Source organism: Rhipicephalus sanguineus, chromosome 6, assembly GCF_013339695.2.
Source record: "Rhipicephalus sanguineus isolate Rsan-2018 chromosome 6, BIME_Rsan_1.4, whole genome shotgun sequence".
Lineage (NCBI taxonomy): Eukaryota > Metazoa > Arthropoda > Arachnida > Ixodida > Ixodidae > Rhipicephalus > Rhipicephalus sanguineus.
The window spans coordinates 5994145-6020285 of record NC_051181.1 but is presented as its reverse complement, the minus strand read 5'-3'; the positions used below and the strand labels follow the sequence as shown (position 1 = coordinate 6020285).

General features: G+C 48.9%; 1 protein-coding gene across 1 annotated transcript in view; it reads right to left on the bottom strand.

Annotated features, from left to right (window-relative positions):
* Positions 1 to 26141, bottom strand: part of LOC119395679 (uncharacterized) — a 320940-nt gene that overhangs the window by 226266 nt on the left and 68533 nt on the right. Inside the window, exon 2 of the mRNA XM_049416426.1 lies at positions 15433 to 15594. Coding sequence (XP_049272383.1) covers positions 15433 to 15594 — 162 coding nt within the window. The remainder of the gene's footprint in view (positions 1 to 15432; positions 15595 to 26141) is intronic.

Sequence of the window (26141 nt, the reverse complement as noted above, 5' to 3'; positions counted from 1 at the left end):
CACCAGGCTCGACAAAAAAATTTTCCTTTTTTCCATTTTTTTATTGTTGGTGTAATGCCACTACTTCCATTAAATCTCTCTTGCTGTAGGAGGAAAAAACGTAAATTCTCAATTCAGTTCTCTGCCCATTACGGCTGAATGTACTTATTTTTTCCAATATTTATTTAAACACGAAAGTGTTTAATGCCGGGGTCCACCAAGTACTTCCGTCACGGTTATGACGTTGATAAAATGGACGTCAACGGGTGAGAAAGAAAAAAACTAAGAAAAAGATACGCCGCTAAGAATCGAACCCACGACTTTGCGGCCGCGACGGTAAGCGCCCGACGCTCAACCAACTACGCCAACTTGGCAGATGACGGACACTTCACGAACGCGCCTTATATCTTTCACACATTCTCTCTCGCATGGTGCTCTGTTGGCGGTGTAGGTAGGCGGGGCGGAGCGGGGCGGGGCGGTGCCGCCGTCTGCGAGAGGTAAAAAGAAGTAATGCGTCACGATCGACATTTACTAGCGCTTACCCTGAGATTGCGCGTGATATCGGAGGTCATGGTTAAAGCGTCTCGGTACGCGCGAGGGACACTTGCCGCGCTGGCGTCGCCGAGGGAACCTAGACGCAGTTGCGTTTGAATTTCGCTTCGTGTTAGCCTGCGCCGTCTCATCGGATTAGCGGAAGTTCCACATGCACCAACAGCGTTTCTCCGCCGCCGACTGGTTCGATTGCGAGAGCACCGACTAACAAAACTGCTGCAATACGCGTTGCAAAAAGGACGCGATTTCGACGGGCGAATGTCGTGCCTTGGTGGAGCGAGAAAGAGGCCAGCGGGACGCACGAGTTTGCGGCTCAAGCTACGAACCTCTGCTGCCTCTGCCTCCCATGTTGCTGAAGCGCAGTGTGGTAGCGTACGCATGAACACAGGCGTCGGTAACCCATTAATAGTAAGCGCACACCGTGCCGCTTCTCTCCTTAATTGAAAACGTTTTGAAGAAGTGCATATCGGGTACCAGTGTTTATTATGAGCTTGTTGGTGTCATCTTTACGCGCGATTCACAATTCGCTGATTCCAAATATATGTTAACAACTTCAGCTACCACAACGGTTTAACCATGATCATATGCGTTAGTCGTCACGATGGAGACATGCCACTAGGCGTCAACACGGATGAATCGACGTCAAACGGTGCTATAGCTGCGAAACACGAATAGACATGGTAAAAACTCTCATATATCACTACACGATAAGCACAACTTCTGTGAGGACCCGTTTCACTTTCGTGTTATACCGATTCCTATGACGGAGGGATCAGCGATGTTTTTTTGTACTTTCTCTCTAATTTTCTGCCACCAATACTCGAACCGTCTCTTACTGATTTCAATCGCGGGTGTGTTCAGCTTTCCATCGTTGTCCTTAAAACCCAAGGCTTCAGGTAGCCTCGTGCCCAAATGCACACCTGGGTGGATATCTCCACATTCAGTCAGAACATGCTCCGCCGTTTCCGTATCTTCCCCGCAGCACGTGCATTGTTCTTCTTCTTTACTGAATCTCGCGTTATAACTACCCGTTCTAAGGCAACCCGATCTCGCTTCAAACAGTAAAGCGCTTCCCCTTGAATTATCGTAAAATGCCTCCCTCCTTATTTCATTCTTGCCCTTTCGGTACTTACTCAAAGCCGGTTTTTTCTTCATAGCTGCCGTCCAGTAAATCCTCTCCGCCTCTCTGACTTTTCGCTTAACGCTCTTTGTTGACATATTGCTTACACTACCAGCCGTATATTTACTAGTGAGTCTCCTAGTTCTTTTTCTCCACTGTGTGTCCACGCTCTTCCTATACAAATAACGGAACACCTTCTCTGCCCATCTACTCTCCTTCATATTCTTTAGCCTTTCTTCGAACCTTATTTTGCTCAGAGCTTCCCTTGCCTCAAAACCTGCCCATCCCATATTGCCCTTTGCAGCCTCATTTGTCGTCTTCCCGTGAGCACCCAACGCGAGGCGTCCCACAGTCCTGTGATTTATATCCATTCCCGATGCACCTCTGCCCTCATGCACACCACTGAGTTCCCAAAAGTAAGCCCCGGAACCATTACGCCTTTCTACAGACCTCGAAGCACCTCGTACCTATTGTATCCCCACAACGCTCTCTGCTTCATTATTGCGGCATTCCTCTTTCCTTTTGCTGCCGAGGCTTTTTCCTGTACGTCCATGTACCTGTCAACCTCATTTATCCATACTCCGAGGTACTTTTATTCGCTCACCTTCGGTATTTCTTGGCCCTGTATTGACACCGCCTGATCACAAGGATCATTGCATACCATCAATCCACATTTTGTTACACTAAATCCTAGTCCTAGAGCTTCCCCTTCCCTTCCGCATATATCCGCCAGCTGCTGTATATCCTCTAGACTGTCAGCAAATAAGACAATATCGTCGTCATAAAATAATCCTGGAAGCTTCCGCTCAATCATCACGCCGCCCTGTTTGTGTGACAGATTAAAACCAAAGCTGCTACCTTCTAGCGCTTTTTCCATATTCAACATGTACAGCATGAATAACAGCGGGGACAAAAGACATTCCTGTCTCAGCCCCTTGCTAATCTCAACGTTATCTTTGCTACTCATTCCTTCCCATTTTACGCAAACTGTATTTTCTCGGTATATCTCCCTCAAAAGCTGTATACAGTCGTCGGCTATGCCCATTCCTTTCAATATATCCCACAAAATTTTCTGATTAACATTGTTGTACGCCTCAGTGATGTCTAGAAAAGCCATGTACAAGGGCGTATTTTCTGTTTTAGATATTTCTATACACTGAGGGTGAACAAACCGGTTATCGTCTAACCGTCTCTCGACTCGAAATCCATTCTGGAGTTCTCCCAAAATATTGTTGTGTTCTGGCCACTTTTCTATTTTCATTTTTACTGCTTGCATCGCCAACCTGTATAGTACCGATGTAATGGTTAGTGGTGAATACGAGCGAATGCTATCCTTTTCTCTCTTGCCTTTATAGATTAAGTTCATTCGACTTTTTCGCCAACTATCCGGTATTTACCTGTTCTTTAAGCATTTTTACAGCTTTCAGCAGTGCTTTTCTTGTGCTATTTCCTAGTTTGTTAATGAGGCTAACGGGAATCCCATCTAAAGCCGCGGCAGTGCGCTTTGGAATTTTTCCTTCAGCCTTTTTACAAAATTCTGCAGTACTAGCTCTACCTCGGTTGCTCTCTCCGCCACACTTTTACTCACCGGGGAAATCCCCTGGACGCTCTTTTTAAACGAATTGGCTGTTACCTTTCGGATCTAACCTAGCGCTTCGTACCCTTCCAATTGATTTCCTCTGTTGCGAAATGCCGCACAACGAAGCAGCGAGGAGCGTGCGGATCTATCGCGAAGACGAGAAGGTTGAAGAGAGGGGCCCGAGCTGGAAGGGCAGTTTTTTGGTCGCCATGATCAATAAACGGGTAGTCTCCATCTAACGTCTGCGGAACCAGTTCTTTGTTACATTTGGTGCGCGAAACCCGGGATCCGCCCCTTTGGAGTCTTCCCTTCCCGTCATAACCATGGCAAACCCGGACCAGCTGCGCAAGAAGCGTGGGGCCCTAAGGGCTGGCGTCACGAGGGCTGGCCTCACGCTTTTAACGGACCTGCTGCAGCAACCGGATCCTGACGCCTCTCAGATTAGCGGACACATGGATTACCTCAAGGACAAGGAGACAGCACTGTCGCAGCTCGACGACGTCATCCTTGCGACCACGGACGAAGAGAACCTCGACCAGGAAGTAGGAACGGCGCAGGACTACAACGAGAAGATTCTGTACGCAGTATCACGCGTCAAGTTCTGGCTTCAAGAACGTGAGAGGAATGCCGGAACGCAGGCTCGAGCAACTGAACCCGGGCTTGGCTACCTCAGATCTCCGAACTCCGGCGACGCAGCAAGCCAGGTGAGAGAGCACCGTCAGCGTTCAATTCAACTACCGAAGTTACAGATACCGACTTTCGATGGTAGTGTCCGTGGATGGCAGTCATTAGTCGTCGCCTCTCCCCCGCCAATGTTATGTAAGTGTTTGTCGAAGGTTTACGAACTCTCGCGCTTGTTGACACCCGTGCTGCCATATTTGTGATGAGCCGAAAACTTTGCCGCTCCTTACGAAAAGTAACGACGCCGCCTTCCGAGTTTTCGCTGAGTACAGCGAGTGCGCAACAAATTCGACCGGTTGGCGCATGTACGCCGAGAGTCATCATTCAGGATGTTATGTATGACATAGAGTTCCTCGTATTGGCCACGTGTTCCCGCGACGTGATCTTCGGATGAGATTTCTTGTCGCGCCACCACGCCGTCATTGACTGCGCTCGCGCTCAGGTAGAACTTTCTGTGTTTTCCGATGCTCCGTCCACTGACACCGAACGACCGCGTGTTGGCAAGCTCCTTGTTGCCACCGACACGCCCGTTCCTCCTTTTAGTGCCGTCGTTGTCCCTGTTTATTGCACCGAATTTTCTGGCTCCACCGTCGTGTTCACGCCAACTGACGTTTTCAGTCGCCACCACGGTACGTCTCTGCCATACGCCGTTCTGCCGTCTCACCGAGATGCGACTGGAATTGTCGTTTGCAACCCCAGCCTGTGTCCTCTCACCTTACATATTCACGAGACGCTTGGCCATGTTCACCCTGTAGGCGACAATGCTATAGTGCCCATTCAATCCCACGACACTGGCCAAAACCTTTACTTGAACGCTGTCACACCTCGTCTTGCGCCGGATGACATCTCCTCGGATATATTCAACCGATCCATCGACAGCCAGCTTCCTCCGGATCAACGGGCACAGCTTATCGCCCTTCTGCATGAATTTCGAGATTCGTTCGACCTTCCGCAGAAGGCGCTGAGTCAAACGAACACAGTTTCTCACACTATCCACACGGGAACTCACCCTCCTTTCCGTCAACGCCCCTACCGGGTATCACCGAAGGAACGTAGTATAATTGCGGAGCAAGTCGATGACATGCTTCAGCGCGGTGTCATCACGCCTTCTGCTAGCCCCTGGTCTTCCCCTGTCGTACTAGTTAGAAAAAAAGGATGGTTCGATTAGATTTCGTGTGGACTACCGACGACTGAACAAAATTACGCGGAAAAATGTCTACCCTCTTCCACGCATCGACGATGCCATCGATTGCCTACAAGGTGCCGAATTCTTTTCTTAACTTGAATTACAATCGGGTTGCGGGCAGGTCCCGAGGGCAGAGTGTGACCGACGCAAGACAGCGTTCGTTACACCAGATGGCCTATACGAATTCACGGTAACGCCATTCGGTCTGTGCAATGCGCCTGCGACGTTTGAGCGGATGATGGACACCATTTTGCGCGGCCTAAAATGGCAAATACGCTTATGCTACCTTGATGATGATGTCGTCTTTTCACCAGATTTCACTACACACGTTGATCGTTTGCGCACCATTCTGCCGTGCCTTACTAAGGGAAACCTTCAGCCTAATATGAACAAGTGCCGCTTTAGGGCTCGCCAACTCACGATACTTGGCCATGTTGTCTCAAAGGATGGAATTCTTCCGGACCCGGACAAACTTCGTGCAGTAGCCGAGTTTCCGAAGCCGACTTCACTCAAAGAACTTCGGAGCTTCATCGGCTTGTGCTCATACTTTCGTCGTTTCGTCCGTAGCTTTGCATCTGTAATAGCACCACTTACGCAACAACTGGCTGGCCTTGCTAATTTTTCTAATTGGACCCGAGCATGTGACGAAGCCTTCGTTACACTGCGCCGCCTGCTTACGTCACCACCCATTCTGCGCCATTATGACCCCACTGCTCCGATTGAAGTGCACACGGACGCTAGTGGCGTTGGTCTTGGCGCGGTACTCGCGCAACGTAAGCACGACATTCCAGAGTACGTCGTCGCATTTGCTAGCCGCGCACTCACAAAAGCGGAGGTTAACTACGCTGTCCCCGAGAAAGAGTGCCTCGCAATAGTATGGGCATTAAACAAGTTTCGTCCATACTTGTACGGACAGAGTTTCGACGTCGTAACAGGCCATCACGCACTCTGTTGGTTGGCTTCGCTAAAGGATCATTCAGGCCGCCTTGGCCGTTGGGCTCTTCGCCTACAAGAATTTGACATTCGTGTCATCTACCGCTCAGGAAGAAAACATTCTGACGCGGACGCGCTCTCACGATCACCAGTCAGATCCAACGCAGACCCGCACTCAGACGCTGACTTTTCCATCGCTGCCATTTCTGTCACGAACATGTCATCTGAGCAACGAAAAAACCCATGGATTGCCTCTCTGCTTAACATCCTTTCCGACACTTCAGCGTCTCCATACCCACGTGCCCTTCGCCGCCAAGCCACACGTTTTGAGATACGAGACGCGCTAATATACCGCAGAAACTACCAACCGGATGGTCGTAAGTGGCCCTTGGTTATACCAAGCCACATGCGATCCAACGTATGTGCGTATTTTCAAGCCGACCCGCAACATGCTCACGGCGTGTTGAAAACGTATCTCGGGCTCCGCCAGCGTTACTACTATGTACACCTTCGTCCAAAAATACATTCGACCCTGTCCATTATGCCAACAACGGAAGACATTTGCTCATTCGCCCGGATTACTTCAGCCTCTACCGTGTCCTGCACGCCCTTTCGACCGTGTTAGCATTGATCTGTATGGACCCCTTCAGTACACTGCGGCTGGCCATCGATGGGTAATTGTCGCCGTCGACCATCTCACGAGATATGCTGAAACAGCTCGCTACCTTCTGCTCGCGCTCGTGACGTAGCCAATTTCGTCTTACGTCGCTTCGCCCTGCGTCACGGTGCACCACGCGAACTACTCAGCGATAGAGGGCGTGTGTTTTTATCCGAAGTTCTTCAAGAACTCCTTCGCGCTTGCCGCACGGTTCACCGCACCTCTACAGCCTACCACCCGCAGACCAACGGTCTAACTGTGCGCTTCAACCGAACGCTGGGAGACATGCTGGCGATGTATGTCAATTCTGATCAGTCGAACTGGGACGTCGTTCTGCCATTTGTGACTTATACATACAATACCGCGACGCAGTCAACCACGGCCTTCTCGCCTTTATTTATATGGCCGGGAACCATGCGCCACCCTTGACACTATCTTGTCGTATCGCCCGGACGCCTCCGAATACAGACCTGTTTCTGAAATTGTACAGCACGCTGAAGATTGTCGTCAGTTGGCCCGCTCATTCACCTTGGACAAACAAGCCCTCGAAAAAGAACTCCATGACCGCGACCAGCAGCTGAGACTTTCGCCGTAGGCTCGCTCGTCTGGCTCCGACTGCCCTTTCACTCCCCTGGCTTGTCATCCAAGTTTGCCCCCAAATATCACGGTCCTTATCGCGTCTTGGAACGTCGATCTCATGTAACGTACGTGATCGAGCCGGTCAACCCATCTACAGACAGGCGCCGCCTTGGTCGCGAGACTGTCCACGTGAGTCGCCTCAAGCCATATCACGACCCGCTCCTCCTCTCGTCACCTTGACTGGCCAGGATGGCTCGTCTTTGTCGCCGGGGTATTGTAAGGAGGAAGACGATCATATGCCGCAGCGGGCCACTATTTTAGCTGAGAGAGCCGAGCGCGAGCTGTTGGCGCTTGGACTCTGCCTCTTGTGTTGGTTTTCGCTGCCCGCCTTCAGCGTCCGTAAGCCTCCTTCTCAAGTGCTACTTGTCGCCAATAAACCCCGTTGCACAAGTATTAACAGACGCCGGCGCGCCGCACACCCCTTCACCCCAACCGACAGCCCCGATTAAACGCCCGGTAAAGCCTGGAATCATCTAGAGGGAAAGCATGACGCAACGCCGAGCGACGCCGCCGCGATTTGAACTGTCCAGAAGGGTCTCACCCTTTCCATAGCCTTGGCTGTGCTGCACGCCGGAGAGCACTCCCGACGCTTCTGAAACCCGGCGGAGAGGAGGTAAAAGCGTGCACGGACGATGGAGGGAGTCAGTCGGCCCGGAGACGGTGAAGTTATGCTGAGTGTGGCTCCGTCAGCCAAGGAAGACGTGTTTATGATGTTGTGCGGTCAGTCGATCTGGAAGAATCGGATGACGACGCCGTGTGAGCAGTGACAAATTACGTGAGTGTTTCCAGGAAGACAAACATTCGGGATCGACGGGAGGAACAAAACGACGATCAGCGCTGGAGTTAGCGCGAGTGTTTCCTGGAAGAGAAGCATTCAAGTACCGTCCAAGAATTGTGGACTAGATAAGCTGCTGAATATTCAGGACTTTAACTGTTCTTGAATAGTTGTAATGCATGAGATTGCTCTTGTAGCGCGTTATCTGTTTGTTTAGTTCCCGTTGTGTTAACGCCATTTGAGTTATATTGTGAAATTGTAACTGATACCAGCCGAGTGTCCATGCGTTTGTACTGCCTTAACTAAGAATATACCTCGTTTGTGTTATCGACTCTCGTCTCTGACTCGGTCTTTGGACCACAACCGGCGTTCACTGGCGCACTAAAGGCGCGTTCTCATTGAGACATTTGGCGGCGAGAGCACGCGGAATCCGCTTCGGCGGCAGCGAGATCCGCCAGAAAAGCCCCTTCCGCGCCGATCGGTCTCGGACCGATTTCTGCGGCAGCTGCCGCCGGATTCCCTCACCGCGAACCAATCGGAACGCGAGTCGAACATTCGAAAAATGGCGGCGTGCTTGTGATATCGCAGTCGTCGAAGCTCGTAGCGACAACGAAGTCTTTCGTAATTATCTTGTATTGAACAACTGCCAAGTGTTGTCGCGATTAGCATCTTTGCAGTACACCATCGTGATTTCGCAAAACGGGTAGCATTATCTCGGCTCGACCAAGCTTCTCGCGTCTTGCAAATCAGGACGAACCAACCACAACTGCGTGCGTTGTTTCTTGTTCGGCGAATGCATGTTTCTCCTCGTCAGACCTCGCCAGAAAGTTGCTTTCCAGCAGGCCCAGCAGTTCGACGACCCTGCTCCTGTTTATGCGCTTCGCCATAACGAAACGCGAACACAACGCAGAGCGCGTCGATGCCAGCGTTCCTTCGCGCGAAGGGACGATGACAACTACCCAGGCAGCACGCCGGCATTGGACCAATCTCGGAACAATGTTGGTTAACATTGGCAGAAATATTGGTCCTGCGTTGGCTCTTGGGGGTTTGCTACACCTAAATGTGCATTGGTCCAATATTGGATGCCAATGATTTTCTAATAATGGCAAGGATGGCTGTAGCCAACATTGTCCGTCCAACATATCGCCAATAATGGCAAGGATGGCTGTAGCGAACATTGTCCGTCGTACGTATCGCCAACATTGTATAAATATTGGCAGCTCCAATATTTCTTGCTAGCCTTTATCGTTGGCTGCACCATCGTTCCTTCATTTTCAGCGTTTAACGTTGGTTCTTGCCAGCCTTTTCGTTAGCTATGTCAGTATCTTTACGACATTTTCCACTGAATGTGTAGTTTAACGTGAGGTAGATTTTTGTGCACGTAAATAAATGCATGTTGCCCACGCTTTTGCTTTTAGGCAAGCAGCAGGGATAATCAGCGTACAAAAGTTGAGAGTACACACAAGTTTATTCTGTATGTATACATATGGCAAAGTTACTGCAAGTATTGAAAATAATTTCGCATTTCGCGCTTCGTTCTGCTGACCGCTTGCACAGAACCTACACTAATTACCTTGAATAACGCTCTTATATTAGAAATAGCGGAAACAGGACCACTCACAAACACGCACAGCCTCCCTGTTAGCGCTTATTTAAGTTGTCAGTTCACCGAAGGTTCAGAAGGAAGTGAGTGACAAGCGAAGCGTAATGCAAAATGAAATAAATGAACATCTACATGTGAACAGACATTCGATATAGATGAAATCCATAGCCATCTTTAACTACCAGAAAGTTCATAGCGTATTTGTTAATTAAAAGGTAACTGCGGCAAGAGCTTGAAAGACTGCAACAACTTCAAAACTAATGAAAATTTGTGTGTTACAGATCCATCATTTTTTTGCGCGAAACGAGCGGCGAAGGGCAAATCAAAAACGGATATTTAGCTGGCGCACGACAACGCGATAAAAGAACAAAACAAACGCAAATGCTGAAACATCGCTAAGGGCGAGGACTTAACTCACCTGCTTCGACGCGCACAGCAAAGCCCACCACATGGGTATTCACAAAGTAACCATTTTAGAGAAAGTACGCGGTAATGTAGACGTTAATAAACGCAGCACATATTTCACGTACGAAAAACACGGAAAGTAACATGCGACTAAGGAAAGAAACGACTTACTGAACGCGATACGAACACAAAAATCCGGCGGAAAGTTTGCGAGTTGTCAGGACACATCGACGCTCATCTGCGGATCGCTCTTCAAAAGTCAAAACAATCAAGTCCGATGAAGAACAGGACAGCTGCCTTCTCACTGTGGCATCGTCGTCGAATCTCCGTATCCATAGAATCGCGGCATCCTGTCTCGATATCCGACTCCGTTTTTTCCCGATGACTCTTGACTGAATACTGAGGGGCGCGCGCCCGCCGATGCCAGGAGCCCGAACGAGGGAAAGTAACCACCACTGACTGACGAAGAATAGCCGCCGGCCAGAAGGGGCCGAAACGCGTACGCATCTTCCGAGATGCCGTCGTCTCGCGCCATCTCCTCACCCCCCATCCTCTCGTTTTCAAAGGCATTGAAAGCCCGGAACCACGTTTGAACCGTCGTGGGCGGAGCAGCCGTCAAGTGACAAGTGTTTTCAACTTCAACTTTCAACTTCAACTTTATTCTTCTAGTTACAGACTAGAAACGTCCTCCGGGGCTAAAAGCTGCCGTGAGCAGCTTGACTGGACCCAGGAGGCGTTGTACATGACAGCGCGATAACAGTAAACGTTTCGGTACAAACCTAAAACGAAAATTTGGCATTCAGGTACATGCTTTACGACAGGATGTTTAACATTCAACAAGAGACATTGTTGTGCAAATAAAGAGGCAATAAAACAAAACATGGTCATTTAATATGCATCATTATACAATAATATATATGCTTACATGTTAACAAAATACATCTTCAATTCTTTGCGAGATAGATTAGTAGCGTTCACATGATTATTTAGAATTTTCGGCAAATTGTGTTTAATGGATTGCAACTTATATTCGGTGCGAAAGCGTGGTACATACCAAGGTTCAGGGTTTCTGAGGTGCACAGGTATCTCATGGTGTTGCAAGCTCGCTATGGATGTAACAAAATCGCTATATTGTTTTTTTGCAAAATAAAATACTTGTAAAACACGGTATTCGTAGTATCGATCTACCCATATGATTTGGTATTTTTGTGACAATGTTTTTGTTGTTGATCGGGCTTCGATATTAGCAATGTGCCGAAGAAGCGCCTTCTGTAATGTAATTATTTTATTTATGTTATTTCCCGTTGTGGTCGCCCATACTAAACAGCAATAATTAAACTGCGAGGTGAATAATGCGTGATAAATTGTATGCGTGATAAACTTATGACCAGCCACCCCCGCGCAACCCCACTGCCGGGAGGAGAGGACGCAAAATTCCTGAGCAAAACATGGCGTCGCGCTGCTTCTCCGGCCTCCCGATCACCGAGAACATTTGTTCGCAGTGAACACGTCTGGTTGCGTGAAGCGTTGAGAGTGCAATTATAACTCATCGCTCATTTGGAGATTCCGCGGGCGATACCGTAGTCTTGGACAGCACGTCGCTGTAGCACGCACACAAAGAAGTTACAATCCTGTAATCCAAACAGTCATGTAGCAAACACAAAAATACGTGGTGTGGTTGAAGTGACATGAAATGTTTTGATTGTTCGCCGCTAATAAAGCCGTCAGAAAAATTTCCGTGCGCGGCGAAGCAGACTAGAATTCTATTCTACTCCATTAACTCATCAACGCTATATACAGCTTCAATCAATGTAAAGGCAGGGTTTTTTTTATACAGTTGCGTTGTGTACGCTGGCTGTATCACACAATTAACTTTTAACAAGCATTGCAAAGTGAGATGTTGTGTTGTTTTCCTTTCTCATAGATGTATTTCCAGCAGCGTGAAACTCACTTGAAAACTACTTATTTTGCATTGCTCAACATCTCTAAAACAAATTTTGTCCAACTGTTTAGGATATATTTTGTGCCGCACTAAATGCCAACTTAAAAATCAAGACCCTGTGTGCGCCATTGTTCCCTTTCTTATAGAATGGAATTTCCAGTTTTGTTTGTTGACTGACAACAATGGACTGTTTTTGCCATATTTATACAGTAAAAGCTCGTTAATTCCACACTCAATAATTCGGAAAATCAGACAATTAGGACGTGTTCTCTGGTCCTGTCAAGCATGTTTATTGTTTAATGGCACCGAACTCTCGTTAATTCGGTCATATTTGGCCGCAACCGGGTTAATTCGGACGAACCTCGGAACGCGCCGAGCGCGAAGCGCCGCAAATATGCGATGCAAAGGAGCGAAAACAGCACTCGCGGACGGCCGAAACGGCCGCTGGCTTTCAGAAATGCGGGGTCGTCATCTACAATCGCGTTGTTATACGTAATAAGGAATGGGTTCAGAGCACGTTTCGGATTAGGACTCTACCGGGCCGCTCCCACGTTGGAACAGAAATACCAAGTCTCTTTTGCGTCGCGTGCCCGTTGGACGGCCCATAGCTGTTCTCGAGTCCGGGGCTAGTAAAAGCATGCAGCCTCCCAGTTGGACGGCGTGATGCCTTCGCCGCCGTGTAACGCGGGGCTTTTGTAGAATATTTGTAGAATAAAGCAATGTGATAAGTAACCAGAAATCTTCTTTGAGGTGCGCTGGATGCCGGACAAAGTGATTTCCATAACAGCGTGCATGCGCAGGTGGTGGCTCGATTCGGGCTAACCTTCACTCATTGATGGTAAAAGGGAAAAAAACATTCTTGCCGATATATCATGCATATGCTTGCCAGTGTTTAAGACATTGGAGCGACAACGGAGTAAGTCTGGACAATATTGTCCGGCGCGTAGCATTGGCCGTCCAATATTGTTTAACCAGTCAGATTGACTGGACAATATATCCGATCTACTGCCATTACTTAACCAATATTGTTTTACCAACGGATAAGCTGGCCCAATATTGCCATCCATACGGCCTGGTTCTGCCAATATCGTATGTACACCGGCAACCACGGGCCGTTGTTGCCAACCTCAAAGAATGGCACGACCAATATTGTATGTTGGCTGGCAAAGATGGACCATTATTGGCGTCCTTGTAGGCTGGCTTGCCAACATTGGTTTTACAGTGGTTTGTATGGGCCATCATTGGGCCATCGTTTGCCAACGTATAAACAATATTGGACCAATGTGCTGTGCTGCCTGGGTAGGCGCCCTAGTTTCGGCAGTGCGGTTGCTACGTAGCGTGAGCAGTGTGGAATTTCGGTGGCGCGCGAATTCCGGTCGCTGTGGCCGGCGGATTCCCCAGTTTGAATGAGCCATAAAAGGACCAACTCTAATTTGTCTGCGCTTTCTTGGTGCGTTTCGGGAGGCCGATACGTCCACCTTTGGAATCCGCACGGCGATAGCCATCCCCAGTAACGGGATCAGTGACACTGTATATACCTGCAATAGAGTTTTTTCCTCCTACAGATGTGCACATCCCGTCTTCCTGAGGGCTTTCATTATACTTCCAGGGAATTTAATGAAGCCGTGATAGAGAACGCTATCTTGCTACATTTCTGCACCGCGGGTGCAACGTTTTCTTGTAGGTCTTCAATGTTCATATTTTGCAAGCATGGGTGCGTCACGTAGGGATTAGGACACTGGACTTCGGAGCGTGAGGGCCCGGGTAAAGACTGAAGCACCGGAGTGAAAACCTATTTGATTTCATTATTTACTTCTTGATACCGGCACCGATCCTATGTAACGGGTGGTTTCCTCGTTGATGCCAAGCAGAGCTTTTGGACAGCCATCCAGCAATGCACTGCCCTTAGTGTGTCCCCTTTGTCGAAAAGTGCTCCGCCATAAGGAAGCAAGGAGATGACGTCGTTGGGGGAAATCTCTCAGAAGAGGACTTTCACTTCCAAGACAAGTGTCAGCGCTTCAGAACTGCGACGACGAACGGGTGTATGCATCAGAGTTTTAGCGGCTGTTTCGCTGTCTTGCTTCCTTCTCTCTCTCCATGTTTTGCTTTTTGTTTTTTGATGCGCCTTGTAGTACTCCTTGACAGTGCTTTTGCGGTATATTGGTTTAAGCCACGATCACATCAGTAATAGCTCATGTTGTAAAGGCAGAGCACGTCTTTTGAACATGCTACGTTCATCAGTTTCCTTCTTCCCTTCTAATGCATACCATACAGAGTACTCTGATCGGGGAATAAAAACTCGGAAGACGCTTGAGCTTCGCCTTCAAGATCAGAACGCGATAGCGCAATCGTGTCTCGTGCGCATTGCCTTCACATGTACTAGCCTCGCTTCGGTTGTCGGTCAGTGCCTCAAGCGTGCCGGCAGGAAACGAAGGACTGTGCGCATAACATTGGCCGTTTCAAACAATCCTAACATTTCTAATGCAAGTTGCGCTGTGCCAACTACGTCGTAATTCTTTCTTTTGCAATCCAGCGAAGGACCCACTACGCGTCCGTATAGCAACACGCGAACCTACGCAGCTGCTCACATCGTCGATGTTTTTGAAGCTGATGATGGTTGAATATGTCTTAGCGCTTTGTAATAGGCGGGCATTTAAAACAGCCACTGGTTGCGCAGTTCACATGTTTTGGCGCCTGGCGTAATTCTACGCTTCTGCCATGCAATATTACACGCGTTAAGGAGACTCCCTCCACTGCATGAAATCAATTAGTTTTTTCCCGAAGCATGGTTCTTGGATGTGAGCGCGAAAAGACAAGGACTAAGGGAAGAAGACACACACACTGGCGCTCCCTTCGTCCTTGTCTTTCGCGCTCACATCCAAGAACCATGACAGACCAACAAGCCCGCATCGCTACCCTCGTCAATTTCCCGAAGCAGTTTCAAGCAATAGCATACTCTGTACCAGAACGATTGCTTGCTACGCAAACGGCCTGGGTTCGATTCTCAGTCGACCCTAAGATGTTTATTTATTTTATTTGCATTTTTCTCAATTTTAGGTCACGGATAAGATGATTTTTCGCTCACGACCAGTGACGCTGACACAGGAATTTCTGCAAACGAGCCCTTTAACGCTTTCGAGTCAAAATCAGCGGTCGGCAGCGTTGTATCTGTGCGCCTTTGAGCTGTGTCCTTGCTTGCTACGTACCAACTTGGCCAACCATCCGTTTTAGATACTTCAGATACGTTCATACCTTTAAATAGGAGCAGCCCTTTCTTTTGATAAAAAATGCAAGTTGGCACGAGGACAGGCACAACATATTCAAGCAACCTTAAATATAAAGCAGTTCCACGTCAGGTATTCTGTTAGTGTTTGCCTTACCGTGCGCAGCTCCCTCAAGTTCCCGAATTTGAAGAGCAAGTCAATGATGTTGACTTCCTTCTTTGCAGGAGCGGCGTCAGCAGTGGGATTGATGCTCGACGAGACATAGAGCAGCGTAAGTAGCACCACAGTGGTCCTTCTTGGAACAGCTTCCATAGCTTCCTGGTGGAGAAAATATTACTACGGTGTTATTTCGGTTACATGGTAGGTTGAATGATTCATTCCTTCAAGAAGCATATCGGAATCCTATAGCTTCAATAGGTAGATTTTGCACGTCTGGTGCTCGATAGAATCAAAGCGGAATGAGAACCCGCAAGCAATTCTTTATATATGTGCTGCAGTATAAGTGCTTGCCTATCCAGGAAGGTATTAATCAAAATACCCTATTTTCTAAGACATGTCGACTTTCTTTTTCTATCAGCGACCGAATGCCAGAAAAAAAGGCACCCTTCTGCTCTTATGTGGGAAATTGTCTTTCTGGCAAAACAGCGCAGACAACGGGACGAGGAACATACAGGACACAGCGCTGACTATCAACAGATTTCTTTATTGGAAAGGCAGAAAATATATAGGCAGGCCAACAAAACCAAAAAATAGCATAAACGCTATCGAGTGACTCTGCCGGCCGGCATTACTATGAATTTGGATAAGGTTTTACAAGATGCGGTAAAAGCAGATTTCATGAAATCGTCAACACCAGCAAAAAATGGCAAAAAAGGACCATTAGTTGGCGGTCGGTACAAAAGTGATTACAAACAGCTAAAGCCGGACGTTGAAAAATCAACAAAACACAAGAGCGAGAACAAGGCTAGGAAACTGCACCCACGAACAATAAAATAAAAGCAAAAATTCACCGCCATATCCACGAAGTGAATGATCTTAGAGGAGCTTGCTCGGAGATGATCGGGTAACCCGCGAATGCTCCGTACACATTCCTCTACCATCATATTGTCACGTGGTCATGACACAGACGAAGACCACAGGTGAGGTGTCCAAGATGAAACTCTTTATTTGACCGAACTTGTGACCGAGAAACGAAAAGTTAAGTTACAGCAGTACGCACGGTATGCACTGATAGCGGCGAACAGAGCGCCGACCGTCGATCAACTGACAAGCGGTGAAGCGCGTCGGCATTTATACACGTGCCGTCGAATATTCCAGCGTTATCGCTGGTTGTGGCGCAAACTCTAGAATAAGCTCGAGTGTTCGCGTCTTGCGCGAAATCTTAACAACACGAACTACAATAATCGCGAAGCTTCTCGAAAAATTAGGCGCGGTTTGCGCTAAGCGTTACTGACAGTCGCTGTGGGCGAAAACCGAATACAGCAAAAGTGATAATAAGAAACGCACGTGGCAATATATAGGCGTGACAACGTTGTTATACACGCAATAAATACACAATGTTTAATAATTTACGGTTGCATGCATTATATACATTTTGATGAAGTATATATACATTTGGATGAACTATAAACATTATATATACACAAGAGATGTTGTTTTACCAAGTTCAAGAAGGGCGTCCCTCGATGAGTTCGGGGACTGGTTTCCCTTTAAAGATGATTGCTTTATGATGGATGAACTATATGCAGTACATATACACAAGAGATGTTCTTTTACAAAGTACAAGGGCGTCCCTCGATTAGCTTGGGGACTCGTTTCCCTTTAAAGATGATTGCTTTATGATCAGTAAAGTATGTTGCCAAGGGATCATCGATGATGGGACGCAATGGCACTGGCTGCGAAGTGGCACTTCTTGGTGTTAAGTTGTAGGCCCGCAGAAGTTAGGCACGTGAGAATTTCGTGCAGACGAGCAAGGTGTGTCGGGAAATCTGCTGAGAAGACTACCATGTAGTCCAGGTAACACAAGCAAGTCTTCCACTTGTGGCGAGGAAGGATGGTACCGATCATGCGCTCAAACGTTGTAGGTGCATTGCAGAGCCCGAATGGCATGGCGTTGAACTCATATAGGCCATCGGGCGTTACAAAGGCTGTTTTAGGGCGATCACACTCAGCCATTGGCACCTGCCAATACCCAGAACGCAGATCCAAGGATGTAAAGTACTCGGCGCCTTGTAAACAGTCAAGAGCATCGTCTATTCGCGGTAGTTTGTTTATTTGTTTGCCCTATGGGGACTGGCTCTTCGTCCTCTTTCACAGGCGCATACTCGTTTACGCATCTGCTCCACTACTATATATATATATATATATATATATATATATATATATATATATATATATATATATATATATATATATATATATATATATATATATAATCTTGTAAAGGCGTTTATGCATGGCACTAGGCGACGATAGACAACGGTGACATTCCAGACGGAGCGCGGGCTCTGAGCACGACGAGCGTGCTCTCACAGAAGAACTGAAGAGGGCGACCAACTAGAAGGAACTCGAGAGGACGACCCATGACAGACGTCAAACGCTTCTCTACAATTACTCCAGGTACGAAAAGAAAGCCGCCTGGCGACCTAACAGCTTGTCACTATGAGCGGATCATGGTAGGGCTTCAGGCGCTCCACGTTGGCAATGTCACGCCCTTGACGGTGCATGTCCGAAGATGGTTCAATGGGTTTGATCACGTAGTTGACCAGGTTTGTGCGTTCGACGACATGGTAGGGGCCTTCGCATTTCGGCAGCAGTTTGGAAGAGCGGCCAGTTGCAGTGGTAGGGACCGAGAGCCATACGAGCCCTCCAGGGTGGAACGTGGGCGCAGAAGTGGTGGTGTCACAGCTAATGCTCTTCTGCCGCTCTTGGTCATGCGTAGTAAAGGTCTTGGCAAGCTCGTGACACTCCTCAGCAGGTCTGGCTGTGGCAGAAATAGGCGCACACTCAGACGGTTTCGGCTTGTATGGGGGATTGTGTCGATTATGTGCGATGGGTGCCTGCGGTACAAATAGAAAAAGGGCGAGAAAACAGTAGTGCTCTGAGGGACGGTATTATAGGCGTAGGTGACGAAAGGCAGAATGGCATCCCAATTTGTGTGATCCGCGGCGATGTACATCGAGAGCATGTCGCCGAGCGTGCGGTTAAAGCGTTCGGTGAGGCCATTCATCTGCGGGTGGTAAGCAGTAGTTTTCCGGTGAACAACGTTGCACTCTTTGAGAATGGCTTTGACGACTTCCGACAAGAAGACACGGCCTCGATCGCTGAGCAGCTCCTGGTGTAGACCATGGCGCAGCATCAATCGGTGCAGCAAGAAGGAGGCAACATCGCGCGCTGTAGCCGCTGGGAGGGCGGCAGTTTCGGCGTATCACGCAAGGTGGTCTACAGCGACGATGGCCCAGCGGTTACCAGCTGACGTCAGAGGAAGTGGCCCATACAAATCGATGCTCACGCGCCCAAACGGCGGTTAGGGCAAGGTAATGGTTGTAGGCCGACTGGTGACACGTGCGTTGAAGGTTTCAGGCGTTGGCAATCGAGGCAGGAGCGCACGAACTTCTGCACGTAGCGGGAAATCCCCCAGAAGTATTGTTGTCGAATGCGGTGGTAAGTTTTGGATACCCCAGAGTGCGCGCATTGCGGATCAGAGTGGAAGGACTCGCATATTTCAGAACGCACACTGCGTGGTATCACAAGTAGCCACTGGGGGCCGTCGGCGTTGTGATTGCGTCTGTGCAGTAGGTCGTCACGAAGGGCGAAATGGTGGGCTTGACGACGCAACGCGCGAGTGGTTGGTGTTGCCGACGGATCAGTGAGCATGTCTATCAGCGAGGCGATCCATTTATCCTTGCGCTGCTCGGTAGCGATGGTGTGAACGTAGATGGAAGAAACAGCAATGTGAGATACTGAGCAGGAGGCATTGTCGTCAGGCAAAGGGGAGCGCGAGAGGGCGTCTGCTGTTTATTGTACGGCACTTAGCGACAATGCGCAATAGTGACCGTCAAAGCAAAAGCACGGACTCTGAGCGAGAGCGGCGTTCAGAAGAGGACGACCCACTAGAAGCCGCTGGAGAGCGCAACTGTTAAACAGTACCAAGTCTTCGCCACACACTGTACGGAGATCGGTTCTTAACAAAAATAGCGGTGCTGCCCTGAGTGACTTGCACGGTCGCGAAAGGTACCAGCAAGCCTTTGGAAAGGTACCAGCAAGCAGCGTAACTGTGTGGGGCAGCCGTAGGTATTACTGGGGAGGCCCTTGCGACAACTTAGGCGTAACTCAGTGGTGCAGGAGCCGGATGGTGCTGGTGGTACTCAGCCATGACCTCCGCGATTTCCTGCTGAATCGTTCGACAGAGGTGAGGGAGAAGGGTGGTGGGCGGCTGTTGAACGTACTGAGGTTGAGCAAAGTCCAGCAGGGAGGAGTGGCGCGCTTTTCTCGCGCACGAATTACTTCACCTCTGCGAGCAAGGCGGCGTGTTAGGATATCTTATTTTATATATTTCATTTAGCAATACTGTCAATCCCGTCAGGTATTTTTACAGGAGTGGGTTGAAAAGTGTCTACAAACAATATATATTCACATATTTATACAATTGCATAGGTAGGATTACAAAAGAGTCATGGTATAAAATAACGGTAATGCACCCACATTAGTAACGAGTGCACAATTCTCAGTCCTATGTGCACACACTGAAAAAAAAGATAACACGGAAAAGAAAGAAAAAGGTAAGCACGCAATGTTGATACCGACTTCCACCTTTTCAGATCACAAATTTGAAATATACTGGAAAGGAGGACAGTGATCAGTACAATCCTGGTGGTAGCGTCGCTATCATGTAGCTGACAGAACGGTTTGGCCAGCAAGTTCATGAAATTCGTTGACAGTGGGCTGCGCAACCACCGTCTCGGGTAAAGCATTCCACTCTCGCACTGCCCGCGGGAAAAACGAAAAACTGAAAGCCTTGTGGGCGCATCAGTATTCTTGGAGTGTAAGGTGATGCTTGTGACGGGTTTCTCTGGAAATGTTGAGTGAAACGTAGGTGTTCGGATCCACTTAAATTTGTTGTGTAGAAGAACAACAGCCCTACTGAAAATCGTGGTTTGGTGGATGCTGGAATTTTCGGTGGATAAGGCGGAAACAATAGTAGACAAGGTGGAAAAATTACACCATCTCCCGCTAAAGGGGACCATGAGGCGATGCGAAGCCGGAGCACTTGCACGATTGCGTTCCGTTGGCGTTCGTTGGGCATGCTACCGACCTCGCGTCGTGGAACGCGAAGAGGGACGCTACGCGCGTCGTATCTTCCATCTAGCCTGGCCGTTAATTCTCACAGGGCGAGCGGGGAACGCGGTCGACAGGCGGGCGAGAGGGGAGCAGCGTAGGAGAGGAGGGAGAAGGGGAGGGGACGCATGCGCTCGAGCTTATCGCGGCGATGCGCAGGAGAGAATTTCGGCATGTCTAGCCCGCTTTCAGAGGAAGAGTGGAAAGGGGGAGGGGAGAGGGGAAGGGGAGAGGGGGAGGGGAGTGGAGGTGTGCGGAGAGGGTATGCGCATGCGCAGTAAGGGTGGTCACGCCGCACACCACCACCGCCACCGGATTGAGCTCCGCCTTAAGATACTTCGCATCTAAAAATAGTGGATGTGGTGGATGTTGTGGTGGTCATAATGGCTGATGATGGCAAGAGTGGAAAAAATGGTGGCAGATGGTGGTGGTGGTGGTGGCGAGCTCATTTTGGTGTTAAGTGGAAAATGCTGGCTGATGGTGGCGAGCAAAACATGTTTTGGTGGATGGCTTGGTGAACAAGCTGGATGACGGTGGCATGATGGAAGTGCATGTGACATTATGTGAAATCACTGTCATTTCTAATGTTTTCCTGTTGAAGGTACAGAAAAATATGTTTAGAGTTCAAAGAAGCCAACGCCAATCAATAAGGTTTCCAGCGCGCTTTTCTCATTCATGCGGCGTCAATAACCGCCGCAAGTTTTGTGGATCACAGCAACCGTGAATGTTTACATTTTACGTGCATACTTATCAGGATTACATCCGCGATCTTCTGCTGCATTGTAATGTTTGTATATCCAGAACTGTCGGTGTGAACAGCGACAGTAACTGTGTTACATCGCCGCGCAGTTGCCAAGACGTAAATGAGCCCTGATAGCGGGTAGGGCAAAAAAAGCAGCCGCCGCTTATTACCGCCACGCTATAAACGCAACTCTGGCAATTCTTGCACACTCATTTATCTCAGCGGCACTTAAGGTAACCGTGAAAATGCACGCGAAGCTAAAATGCACAAACTTTTACCTTCGGCCTGCGTCGAGATAAGCCCCACCAAGTATGACTTCCACCATCATATTGTATCACCATGATTGCCACCAAAGGTTAGGCTTAGCGTACCGACCGAGTCCGTCTATGTGTTATCGGCGCCTCTGGGTTTCAGGATACACCATTCCGATGAGTACGAATGACTTTACAGTACAGCTGTGGCATCGGCTAACCTAAATGAAACACTTTTTCTTGTGTACGGTGTCCGCAAAAGACGCGATGAGCATAAATGCGACGCGCTTGCAGCAAACGCCTCTGGTCGCACTCGCCTGCGCTTCTCTGACACGTATGCGAGAAAGACTTGTCAATTCGTACGCCTTACTGAACCAATATGATGGCATATTTTTCCCGCGCACTGCACTCGTTTTTAGCCCAGCTGTTATGCAGTCGTAGGTAATGATGCAGCGTAAGATCAGTGCGCTGGCACGGCTGCGCTGTACGTTGCGCGAAAAAAAAACATCACAACACTGAATCAATTGTACGCGCGTATTTATCGAATGAGATTAGAGTCCACATAAAGCCTCTGCAGGTGTCGCCCTTTGGAAAAAATGCTCCCACCTCTCCGAAGGGAATCGTGAGGAAATGCGAATGCATATCTTGCGCCGAGAGAGGCTACCGTTGCCGTCAGACATTCGCCTTCACCGACTTCTGCCATCGCCTTGAGAGGCGCCCAGCCAGTGAACGGTCGAGAGCGAGGCGCGAGCGGACGGGAGGGTGGGGCGCCAGCGTTCTCGGCTCGGCGTTGGCGTATTACAGCGGCGTCTCGAGCACACATTTCCGGATGTTCTTGAGAGGCGCCCAGCCAGCGAACGGTCAAGAGTGAGGCGCAAGCGGACGGGAGAGTGGGGCGCAGGGAGGAGAGAGAGCGAACGGCGAGAGAAGGAGCGGCGAAGCACTGCACCTACCCTCTCCTACACTCTCTCGCACCACATGCTCCGGTTGCTAGGGGCGAGGATAAGCGCGCGCGCCCGCAGCTGTTGCTATGGGAGAGGGCGCCGCGAACAACGCCGGATGCCTGACATAGCCCGACTAGGAAATGCATTCGCATTTAAAAGCAAGAAACGGCTATTAAACTTCGCAGTAACATCCGGTTAACTATACTTGCTCCTCATTCCACTTGACATTGTTTTAGTTACGTTGTGAATTCTAAAAGAAAGTTAGCGCTGTTGCCATTATCGACGTGCCATTCGTTACCGGCAGCAGTTTGTTTGCGTTTAATAACTATGCAAATTTTAGTAGGATTTGAAGATCGCGTCTGTCTCCAGTATGAGACATACAAAGCTGAAGCCAAACGGTTTATTAGTATGTTGACTAGTTATTTTGCAGGACGCCAAGCAAGTGCCAGCGTGGCGTAGTGGTAAAGTACTCGGCTCGGGAACCGAAGGTCGCACGTTCGACTGCCGGTGGCGAATGTTTCTTTTTTGCATACGGCTTCTTTTTTTCTTTTTTGTACTAATGCTTTCTACATCGCCTTCTATACAATTATTTACGTGTGACAGGTAGGCACGATGATCCCGACGCTGTAGAGTAGTATTGCGCTCCGTTATTCTCCAGCATCCATAATACGCCAGCATCCAGCATACACCATGTGCCACCAACTTCCAGCACCATAATCCACTTTAATGGTGGATGGCGGAATCCACCATTCCACATGGTGGATAAATTTCTAATAGGGAGCCGGCGATTCTGCGTAGACTACCGACATCTGTACAAGATCACTAAAGAAGACCTCTACCCGCTACCACAGATTGACGACGCCCTGCATTGCCTTCACGGCACTAAATCTTTTTCCTCGATCGACCTTCAATCGGGATACTGGCTTTCTACAACACCGACCACGACAAGACCGCTTCCGTGACCCTGGACGGTCTTTGCCAGTTTAAGGTCTTACCCTTCGGGTTATGCAATGCTCCGGCCACCTTAGAGATGATTATGGACCCTCGTGCGCGGGTTCAAGTGGCCAATTCGCATGCGTTACCTTGACGACGGTATAGTTTTTTCTCCGACTTTTGAAACGAACCTAGACTGTCTTTTCTCCAACCTTTATGCTTTTCGCAATGCCTGCCTGCAAGTTAACTCGTCAACGTGTCACTTCGGACGACAGCAACTAACCATGTTGGGCCATCTTGTCCACTCCTCTGGCGTACGCGCCAGTGGCGTAGCAAGGGCATGGCACGCCGGGTGTCGCATATCTGTACACGTGTGCTTGTGCGATACTCTGTCACGCGGCCCATATCGCAACACCCTCGCCCACGATGTGAATAAAAGCGCTTGGCGCGCGGTGGGCCGGGGGCACTTTTCCTCCGGCACTCTTGGTTATCGCTATGTTGCTGGCATGCGAATAAAGCATGTTTGAGTACTGTCGGCGTCTTCATACCCGGAAGCCCTGGAACACGACATAGTTCTTGGCGACGAAGTTCTTGGGACCCTGGTGGACTGCCGCAAGAAGACAAGTCAGCGAAACGATGTCGGCGCACTTGGGGCAAGTAGAACCCTTCGATGAATCTTCAGCAAATTGGGCTAGTTATGAAGAACGCCTCCAAGCATTTTTGCGTGCTAACAAAGTCTCTGAGGACCAGAAGGCTGATACCTTGATAAGCCTAGTAGGACCGAAGACATACGCATTGTTGAAGTCGTTAACGTCTCCTGAGACTCCCGCGAAGAAGTCTTTTGAAGAACTTCTGAGCTTACTGCGAAACCACTTTGTTCCTAAACTGTCCATTATCGGCGAAAGAGCCACATTTCATCGCCGCTCACAACTGCCGCAAGAGACTATTACTCAGTATGCCGCAGAGCTGCGTAGACTCGCGCAAACTTGTGAGTTCGGTACCTTTCTTGATCAAGCGTTAAGGGACAGATTTGTTTGTGGTTTGCTTCGGGCTGACATACAACGAAGTTTATTTGCAGAAGACTATCAGTTAAAGTTTCAGACAGCAGTTGATCGTGCGATAGCCATTGAAGCTGCGATTCAAAGCGCATCTGCTACGCGCTCAACAGCACAGCAGGAATTTCAAGTGCACAAAGTTAAAAGCACTGGGGAAGCTTCTACCTCTTGTTATCGCTGCGGATCGGTGAAACACACCGCCAGCTCTTGTCCGTATGAGAATGCCAAATGTTTTCATTGCAACAAAAAGAGCCACATCAAGAGTGCTTGCCGGAGCAAAGAGCTAAAAGTATCGAAAATTAAAAATAAATGGCATGTTAGTACCTTGTCACTGCCACGCACCAATTTGAAGAGTGTAAAACCTGCTGCAGACGCAAGACAAAAACCAATCATGGTCGAGGTCGCTATTGACGGCGTACCAGTGAATATGGAACTCGATACAGGGGCTGCTGTATCCGTTATGTCTGTCTCACAGTTCCGTTCTCTTTTTCCCAGAGCTCATTTGCGCAGGACAAGTCTCACCTTGAGAACCTATACAAATGAACCCGTGAAGCCCTGCGGAGTAGCATTTGTTGCAGTCCAGTACAACGCGCAGCGCCAACAGTTGCCTTTGTACGTGCTCCGCCAGGACGGCCAGCCGCTGCTGGGGCGCAGTTGGCTACACCACCTCAAGCTGGACTGGACGCAAATACAAGGTCTTCACCACATGCAGGTGGGAAACACAAATGGCTCTGAGAGATCGCCTAAACTAGACTCCTTGCTAAACCGCTATCAGGACCTGTTCAAGGACGAACTCGGCACAGTAAAGGGAGAAAAGGCTACTCTTTTCTTAAGGGGTGACGCGAAGCCAAGATTTTTCAAAGCAAGAAGCGTGCCTTTCGCTCTAAAAACTGCTGTCGAGCAGGAATTGTCGAAGCTGCAAGAGCTAGGGATTATTACACCCGTGACCACAAGCCCGTACGCAACGCCGGTCGTACCAGTTGTTAAACGCGATGGTTCAGTCAGACTGTGCGGTGATTACAAAGTCACGCTAAACCCGATACTGGGCATCGAAATGTATCCGCTACCGAAAGCGGACGAGCTATTTGCCGCGCTGGCAGGCGGACAGCATTTTTCAAAGATTGACCTAAGTAGAGCGTATCAGCAGGTCGAAATGGACGACGAATCCAAAGAATACCTTACGCTGAATACGCACAAGGGTCTGTTTCTGGTCAACCGCCTACCGTTTGGCATTTCATCGGCTCCCGCAATATTTCAGCGTATTATGGCTAATGCGCTGAAAGGACTAAACGGCGTAACTTGTTATCTCGATGACATACTGATCACGGCCCACACAGAAGCAGAACACTTGCTCAACCTGGAAGCTGTGCTGAAGCGGCTATCAGAACGCGGATTTCGCGTCAAACCTTCGAAATGCGATTTTTTTCGCAATGAACTGCAGTACTTGGGTCACGTCATCACAAAAGACGGTGTTCGCCCGACGGATGAAAAGTTGGTCGCAATTGCAAATGCACCAGCTCCAACAGACAAACAGCAGCTGCAGTCAGTGTTAGGACTCATAAATTACTATGGAAAGTTTGTTCCGAATCTCTCATCCATACTC